This window comes from Henckelia pumila, chromosome 3 (genome assembly GCF_033568475.1).
Source record: "Henckelia pumila isolate YLH828 chromosome 3, ASM3356847v2, whole genome shotgun sequence".
Lineage (NCBI taxonomy): Eukaryota > Viridiplantae > Streptophyta > Magnoliopsida > Lamiales > Gesneriaceae > Henckelia > Henckelia pumila.
In genome coordinates this window covers 170469530-170479302 of record NC_133122.1, presented here as the reverse complement: position 1 = coordinate 170479302, position 9773 = coordinate 170469530, and the positions used below count along the sequence as shown (strand labels likewise).

At 34.5% G+C, this 9773-nt stretch overlaps 1 protein-coding gene across 1 annotated transcript; it reads left to right on the top strand.

The window, feature by feature from the left end:
• The first annotated feature begins 628 nt into the window (after window positions 1-628).
• LOC140889941 (uncharacterized) lies at window positions 629-2089 on the top strand. Its single transcript, XM_073297686.1, has one exon. It carries the CDS (start codon window positions 629-631, stop codon window positions 2087-2089), a length of 1461 nt encoding a protein of 486 aa, XP_073153787.1.
• Window positions 2090-9773: the final 7684 nt, after the last annotated feature.

The window sequence follows — 9773 nt, the reverse complement described above, 5'->3', positions numbered from 1 at the left end:
TCCGCCGGTCAAAGTGCTGATATGATGCCAACATGTTAATTAGCAATAAACAATGTCATGTCGAGAATCTCTATAATCTTATTTTGTATGATTATAAGCATATTTTCCGTCTCTGATATCTAATTAAGCTAATATCATCATTCTAATTGTGAATATGGTTGTTATATACTAGCTGTTCGATATGCATATATGGTTGTCATATACTAGCTGTTCGATATGCATATATGCCACTGAAACCATTTTTAATCTTGCTACAAACATTTTGGTATCCACTAGTCAAAGTTCTTAGAGAAACAGAACACAAGGAGAACCGAACAGCCCTTATAGAGAAAGTTTTTGAAGGACTAGTGTTGCTCGAGGAAGTTTTCGTCAAATTGGTTTTGTGGATACACTATATATATATATATAATGTGTATAACGTTGATGTGCAAAAGTTGGTGATTTCATATTTCCCTTTCCTTGGTTGATCATGCATAATGAGGAACATGAGTGTATGCCTTTTATTCTCTTATAAACTCACACTATAAAAAGTGAGTTTATATATTATGGTGTTAAGATCTTGTTGTATGACCTACAATTTTTTGAAGGTAGGTGTTTAATAATTTTTTGCTGATTGGTTATATCAGAAATGGATAAAGAATGGATGTCAAAGAATAGATTATCACCTGAATATGATATTGGAGTAGAGTCTTTCTTGAAATTTGCATTGAAAAACACCGATGATCCTGATGCAATCCCTTGCCCATGTGCAAAATGTGGTAATATAAAAAAGAAAAATGTTCAAACTATAAGAGCACATTTGTATAGTAATGGGATAGATTTGACATACCACACATGGATATGGCATGGAGAAAGATGTATGAGTAGGAACTCAATGAATGATAATGTTCGAGCAAGTCAAGGTGTGCACAAAACTTTTGCTGAGGAACCGGTAGATATGGTACAGGATGTATATGATAGTTATGCTGAGAATCCAAATCAATTCACTAAGTTACTAGAAGATGCTGAGAAACCTTTATATCCTGGATGTACTAAATTCACAAAGTTATCTGCAATTGTGAAATTATTTAACTTGAAGGCAAAATATAATTGGAGTGATAAAAGTTTCACCGATATGCTTCTTCTGTTTGGAGAAATGCTTCCAGATAAAAACGAATTGCCTTTGTCTTTGTATGATGCAAAGAAAAGCTTATGTGCATTAGGAATGGATCATGTCAGAATTCATGCTTGCCCTAATGATTGTATCTTATACCGGAAGGAGTATGAAGATTTTGCCAATTGCCCTACTTGTGGAACGTCAAGGTGGAAGGTGGGCAACAATTCTAAAGTAAAAGGTGTTCCAGCAAAGGTCTTATGGTATTTTTCTCCCATTCCAAGATTTCAAATAATGTTTCGAAATAAGATGATATCCAAGGAGTTAACTTGGCACTCTGATAAAAGAATTTGTGATGGATACCTACGACATCCAGCTGATGCACCTTGTTGGAAATTAGTTGATCACAAGTGGCCAGATTTTGCATCTGAGCCAAGAAATCTTAGATTGGCTATATCAGCAGACGGAGTCAATCCCCAAAGTTTGATGATTTCTGCATATAATTGTTGGCCAGTTTTAATGATCACATACAATCTTCCTCCATGGTTGTGTATGAAGAGAAAATTTGTGATGCTTACTTTGTTGATATCTGGTCCTAGACAACCGGGCAATGATATTGATGTGTACTTGGCACCTCTAATTGATGACCTAAAATGCCTTTGGGATACAGGTGTTGAAGCATATGATGCATATCGAGAAGAAAGTTTCTCTCTTAAAGCTATCTTACTATGGACAATCAATGATTTCCCTGCATATGGGAACATGTCAGGATGTGTAGTGAAAGGATATCATGCATGTCCTATTTGTGCAGAAAATACATACTCAACAAGGTTGAAGCATAGTAGAAAAATGTCATATACAGGTCATCGAAGGTTTTTACCTTTAAATCATCCTTATCGAAGGCAAAAGAAGACTTTTAATGGGAATCAAGAGTTTAACCCCGCACCGAATCCATTGAGTGGCCATGAAGTATTGGAAAGAGTTGAAAAAAATTAGTTATCAACCCGGAAAACTGACCAAGAAGCTTCAGTCAAATCCGGATGATGGAAAACCGTGCTGGAAAAAGAAATCAATATACTTTGAACTTGAGTATTGGAAACATTTGCATGTTCGTCATGTTCTATGAAAAAATTCTTTAGTATTGCACTTATATAACATGTATACAATTACATCAATTAAAAGCATAAAATGAAGAAAATTGCCCACGTCGAAAACAACCAGCCGTTGGATTCAAGTGTGCCAAGATCAGTGCGTATGTTGTATTGTTATTGTAAGCATGCTCTTCGTAATGGCCAAAAATAACCATTGCATTTAGATCATGGGGTATTTGAAGATGATTATGAGCTGAATTTGCACATTGACGACATCAGTCCTTTATATCACTTCGAGTCACTTTCAGGAAATTATGTAGTTGCCTCATATGGTAAGTCTTTCAGCAACATAAATTTTTTTTGTAACTTAATATTAGTGTATATGATGATGTATAACTTTATTCTTATCACATTTAATATAATGATTTTCTTTTGTCTGAAATGTTAGGCATCTTTATACAAAGATGGTGAAGGAAAAGAAAAGCGATAAATTCATATTTGTAAATCCACATAGCATCCCATGTTTGCAAAAAACTACACAAGACAAAGCTGGTAAAATTAAACGATTGAACATGAGAGCGAGTGCTTTAGCAGATAGACTCAGTGGTGCATCATTAAATCAGTTGGTTTTGGTGCCAAGTAGTCTCGGGTAAGTAAGAATTACGTACAATACCATTTTCTATTGAATTTTTGAAAATTACTGAATTTTTGGCAGTACTAATTATGTGTTTGTGCGTAGTTATCATTGGATTCTCACTGTCATTGAACCTTACAAAGACATTGTCTATTTGCTGGATTTTCTAAGTCATCGCAGTCATGACGAGGACTGGAAATATTTGGTAGAAATGTGAGTTCATTTTCCGTTTTATTAAGCATTTAATTTAATTGAGATTGTTGGATTCCTTAAGCCATCTCATACATCAATCAACTCGTATCAATGTTTATATTAAGGGCAATGAGATTGTTTAATTCAAATAAGGGAAGAAAAGGAAGAAAAAATGTGCAATGGAATGTGATACAGGTATGTATATTTCTGTACCAAGTTGATTTTCTAAAATTGGTATATTTTCGTTAACAATTTTACATTTTTAATGTAGGCTCCTCGACAAGCAGATGCGAAACAATGTGGTTATTATGTAATGAGATTTATGAAACAGATTATCGAAAAAGTTTCAAATATCGAGAGGGATTCACTAAGATCGATAGTACTATTTTCTGTCTTACTTAAATCATTTGAAGTTATCTATATATATCATTTTAAAAGTTCATTAATGTTTTGTTTTTAATAATATAATGTATTTGTGTGTTCCCAGTTCACGAAAGTAGAGTACACTATGGAAGAAATTGATGAGGTGCGCTCGGATGGCTGAATGCATACAAGATCATATCGGCCTTTAGGTATATACATGGTTTTGATTGATGTGTTGAAGTTTTGATGTTTCTTGCATGATCAAACATTGTTGCTTAGGTTTATTGGCTGGGTGTTTAGATATTTTTACGAATGTCTTATATTATTGGAATATTTCGTCTTTAATTAGCTCCATATTTTTTATGTCGTTATAAATTTATTAATAGCGGCCTGCATTTGTTTCTTATATGTTGTAGACATGTAATCACTCTTCAAAGGCTCGATCTTTTTCCATTTCCTTCGTTGATTCTGGCGGCATATAAAGTTGTCTGTTATACGTTCGAAAAAATGCCTCTGCGTGTTCCGACAATCTTTGTTTACATTAATGATTAGTTTTCATCCATCTTTCTTCATTGATAATATTTAATTGATGTGTACCCTTGGTAATGCATTAATATTTTACTTATTTTTGTACACTGGCTTCCGTTTGTTTCAATGGCAAATGCTTGAAAAAGGGAAATACATGCCGTAATTTGATGCTTTTGTCTGTGGTGTCTGGGATGCAGGGTTTCAGGTCTGCCATTTATTGGGTGGAGGGACAGGTTCTGGAATGGGGAAACTTTTGATTTCAAAGCCACGTGAGGAGAGTATCTAGATAGGATGATGCTCACCTTTTTGGTGTTCCCTTCTCCTAAGGTATCAGATATTGTTGAGGAGAGTATCCAGAAAGGTCTTTTGTGCTGTTTTCATATAGCAGAGGAGTTGCTGTCTGTGTAATGTTGTGGCACAATCATTTTGTTTAAACTGATGTTTTAAACTTAATTTACTCGAACGTTTATGGTGTATGACTAGTGTTTTTGTAGTTGGTACGTACGTAGATTATGACCAATTTGTGGAAATTGTACGTAGTTTTGATAAACTAATTGCACATTTTATGATGTTTTAAATATTATGGACATCATATTTTATGTAAATTGATTCTTAATCGCATTGGATTCTTATATAGACTAAAGACAACGGTTTTATTTTTGAAACGACAACGGTGAAAATCGTTGTCTTTAATATCATAAGACTACGGTTTTATTATAAAAGACTACGGCTTAAAACCGTTGTTTTTATGACAAAAGACTATGGTTAAAAAACAACGGTTTAAACCCATAGTGTTTTGTCGCTTAAGACTACGGTTTTCTTACAAACTACTACGGTTTAAAAACGATGTCTTTTACGACAAAATACTACGGTTTAAAACTCGTAGTCTTTTGTCGCAAAAGACTACGGTTTTATTAAAACCGTAGTCTAAAAGACTACGGTTTTCTTAAAAACAACTACGGTTTAAAATGTAGTCTTTTAAGACAAAAGACTACAGTTTAAAAACCGTAGTCTTTTGCGGTCATAGACTACGGTTTAAAACCGTAGTCTATGACCGCACTTTTAACTACATGGCTTTTAACTTTGGTTTTACACCCAAAATTATCTAAGTTTTTTCACCGTAGTCTTTTTGCTTTTTTGTAGTAGTGTGTAGTGAATAATCGTTGGATTATGACAGATATAGAATATTAGATTTCGAAATAGGCACACTACAAAAGATTGAATATCCATCTATTTGTCTGAAAATTTTATAAACTACATGGAAAAATTGTTGTGAAAATTCCTCGCAAAAATACGAGTGTCAAGTTTTAATAAAATGATAAAATCAGATATCGATCCCACAGGGAGTAAAATGAAAATATCAGTGCTTGTAATTAAAATATTCCAAACTTTATCTAGAAAATCAAACTTTCAGAATTTTGCAAAAAAATAAATAATCAAATGATTTTAGATAGCACACACACAACGTTCCATAATAATCAATCAGAGAAAAACGGTCTAGAGGTATAGATTTCACCTGGTTTCAACAATAGTCAATCCTAAATAATTAATCTTCATGAATTTCAGTCAATTAATAGCCAAGAACACTTAAGTTTATTATTTCCCTCTCCCGAGCAATAAATAATGTTTATCAACTACAATTCAATTCCAATATTCCTATTAAGAATTTATCGCAGTGATCTATCACAAAAAAATTTTCTTTTTAAAAGCTCTGTTAAAATCATACACTCTCCCGAGCTGTATAAATAATTAACAGTGTAGTTTCTAATGTCCTATTCAAAATTCCCTCTCCCAAGAAATGATTTCAAATAAATATAACAAATCAATTATTGATCAGATAATTGAAAAAACAATCAATTCTAAAAATAACAATTAATCTAGAAGAAACTCAATTCAATAAAATCAAAAATTAATGAAAGCGTCTACACCAGATTCCATCTGACCTCTAGACTCTAAAAATTTAGTTTATAATAAAATTATGAATAAACCAAAACATGTTCAAAAATCCAAACATATTCAGAATAAAATAAATAAAAGATAAAAGAAACAAATCCGTCGTCGACGCCGTGTCCGGTCTATCGAACTCCGTCTTTGTTCTTCAGATAAAGCTCCAGATTTCTTCCCCGAAATCTTCACAATCTCGATCAATCCCTGTTCTTTGATATGCGTATGATTTGTTGTGGCGGCTCCTCTTTCAAGTCTGATAAGAATTTCCTTTTATACCATACACAAAAGCCCAACAAAAAGCCCAAGAATTTATTCCTTTTTGTTTGTACGTTCTTTTTCTTTCTTCTTTTCTTCCCTTTTACTTCTTTTCTCTTTTTTCTCTCTTTTCCACATAAAATCAATAATTTCCTACACTTACAAAAATAACAAAACACCCACATAAATCTGCTCGAAACAAATAATTAATAATTAAAATCATATATAAATTAAGTGTATAAAATACACTTATCAAATACCCTCAAACTTAGACTTTTGCTAGTCCTGAGCAAAACTATTCAAAACAATAACTTCCAAAAACTCAAATAATCATAAACTCACAAGAATAATCAAGAAATATTATGGAGCAATGGCCTCGACAATGATTTCAAAGAATTTTCAAATCCAATCTCATCCAACCTACTAAAACTTGAAAGTTTTAGTCATAACAAAATAATCGCATAAACTCACAATCTCCGTAACTCAAGTTCAAAACACCATTCTCCAAGTTCAATTCAAACATTCATAGATCATGAGGACTTTTCAAGGTAGCATAAGATCAAATAAAGGATATAAAATCAAAAACACTCACAATTAGGTAAATGCAAAGAATAATAGTGTGTGCGTGTTTCGATCAAAATTCATAATCATTAAAAGTATCAATCAACAGTCCATATGCTAAATTCTCGCAACTCTTCTCCACTAGTATATTGGGCAACTGATACTCGGTCAATAGGACTTATTCAGCTTATAATGTAAGGTCTGGCTCATGGCTACAAATAAAGGATAAGAATTCAAATTAAGGAGTAATTTATATTCATGCTTAAACTCTAATTTCAACTCCTTTTCTTTCACACTTAATTCTTTTTTTTCAATTCACTTCACTGATTCAACTTTTTCTCACAACTTCTTTCACAACTTTTTCAATTTTTTTTCTTTCTTTCTACTACCTCTTTTCATCTTTTCAATTCATCCACCACACCATTCCATTTTTACAAATATCAACTAGGAGCATAAAACAATTTAGCATTCAAATTACTCCCTTAAAGGTAGGAATTAGTGTATAAGCTATTCAGGAAGTCAATGTAGGACCTTGAAATAATGACGAATGGGGTTTAATCACACTTTTACACGCATGCCATTCGATTTTCAATAAAGCTCAAACAAGGTACTAGGGATAACATGTATTAATGGGTAGCTTGAAAGGCTCAAACGAATTCAGAAAAATTGCCTAAATCATTCCTAATCTCAGTTTTTCCCGTATTGCGCCTCAAAGAGTGTCCGAACTAGTTCTAGACAAGTATCAATCCACAATTAAATCATACAAATTCAATCAGTGCAGAAAAAAATAATCATCAGCAGTAAACGATGATTTTCACAACAAATTTCAGAATTCTCATACCTCAAAGTACTAATATACGTGTAAGCTCAAATAGGCAACTAAGGATAAATTTTTTCAATGAAAATTAGGCCCAAAATTTCAAACAATGCCTCAATCATCTCTATGTTTGTATGTTTCAAAAATCAGATTATAGTATTAATCACAGAGTATATAGGAAATTGTTTATTCACTTGGTTCCATTTTCTCAAAAATATTTGTCAGATTGGCAGACAGTCATGGATTTCAGTTATAGCACAAAAATATTTTTTTATCAACAGCCATGCATCCAATTCTTTCTCGACTTTTTTTCAACTCAACTCAACTCAACTCAAACAAAAATTTTATCTATTAAGCACAATAACACTAATCAACTAAATCCTTGCAAAAAATGATTCATCCCCCCAAACTTAATATAATCATTGTCCCTAATGATTAAAAATCAATAAAATAACAAGGGACTCATACCTTCGACACCGAGCATCAGTACCCGGCGTCATCATCATCATCTCCATGAAAAGAAGGTGCAGCATCAGCAGTATCATCAGGAGACCACTGCGGAGGAGGTGGGTAAGGCACAACAGTGGAAGGATAATTCTGGGCGAGAGCAGCAGTGAAGTCATGCATGTATGTCATATGTGCTCGCATCATCTTCCAAATGGGAAGGTGCTGGCTCAAAGTGTGGTAGGGGCTCAGAGGGCTGCGGTGGTTCAGCTGACTGTTCAGAAGTACTGGCTGCTTTCTTCTGCTTATCTCGTTTCAATGCACTGGTAATTTTTATAGGACCTCGTATCTGAAGAATTTGCTCAGTATCATCCCACACAACACCGGCACTCTGACAAAGCTCAGTAATCACAGATGAATGGGGTAAACTGATAGTAGAAGATCCCATAGCAGCAACAATGATAGACTCTTGAATTACCCTCCTAGCATCAACAGATTTTCCGGTCACAATGGATTAAACAAGAGTAGCCTTGGCCTTTGTCACATTTGATGTATGCCCAGACGGACACATCCTGGCAGCTACAAACTCATGCCAGTTATTCGCTTCTCATCGCAGAAAAATAGATGAAAATGTAACAGGCTCGTGCCTTGCATTTTTCTTCCATTCCGCTCCCTCATGACATAAAGTCTGAAGTACTAGATCATCGGGAAATGGCACATTTTTGAATGCCTGATACTCATCATCTTCAATGTTTGTCATGTCATAAAGATCATTAATTGTGAGACTGTCAAACGCCACCAGTTTACCTCTAACTCTAACTTGAGATTCATATCTTTGACCATTAGATTGGCGTAAAACTCATAAACCAAAGATATAACGACCTCTGACGGACTCTTAACAAACGTTTCCCATCCTCTTCTTCTTGCTTCAATTAGTGTCGGAGCATCAAGCTCTGTCTGGCTCATTCCTCTTTCTTTTTGCATTCCCTTCTCACTCAACTCAACATAATAAGATTCGGCTGTAGCATTCCAAAACCGATGGCGATCATATGAGGCAGTAGATGAAGTAGATAGTGCTCCCTTTCCTTTAGTTTTTGGCGGCATTATAACTCAATAATTCAACACAAATCCAATGCCACTATGAATTGATCACAATTTCAAATACAAAGAGCAGCAACTTTGACAAGATATTAGCCCAGGCAATTCATCAAACACGTCTCATGCACTACTTCAATGCCATTCAATTACATGACATCAACTACTCCCATTACCGCAATTCATACAAAACAACCTGCCTCCAATCACAATTGATACAACACCGATCAAATTTACGAGAAAAATATAGCTTATTATCGATTCAAGAAATTTGCACAACCCCTCGATGAACCTCCTGTTTTTGTGCGAGAGCGTGGATGAATCAAAGAAACAAGTGATGAAATCTGAGATGCTCTACTTGTGATCAAGATAAAATCCCAAATATGTTAGTACTTTGGTGGACTCTAGGATTTTAGAAGTGAAGTCGGGAGATGGAGTGTGAGAGTGTTTCGGACTGGGGTGACGAGTCTGTGATGGGATTTGAAAAAGCTTGGAAAAGATAAAACACAAGGGTTGGGATGCGCGATTGCGCTTAATGAAGCGCAGATGGGTCTTTTGTTCGCGCCGAACAAACGCGCGATTGCGCTAAATAAGGCGCAGAAAGGAATCGTTGTTTGCGCTAGTGAAGAACGGATAATACGCGCGATTGCGCTTATGTATGCGCTAATGGAATTCTTTGTTTGCTCTTAATTATGCGCGGAAAGCATGCGCGATTGCGCTGGTTTGAGCGCACTTGGGAAGCTCGTTTGCGCT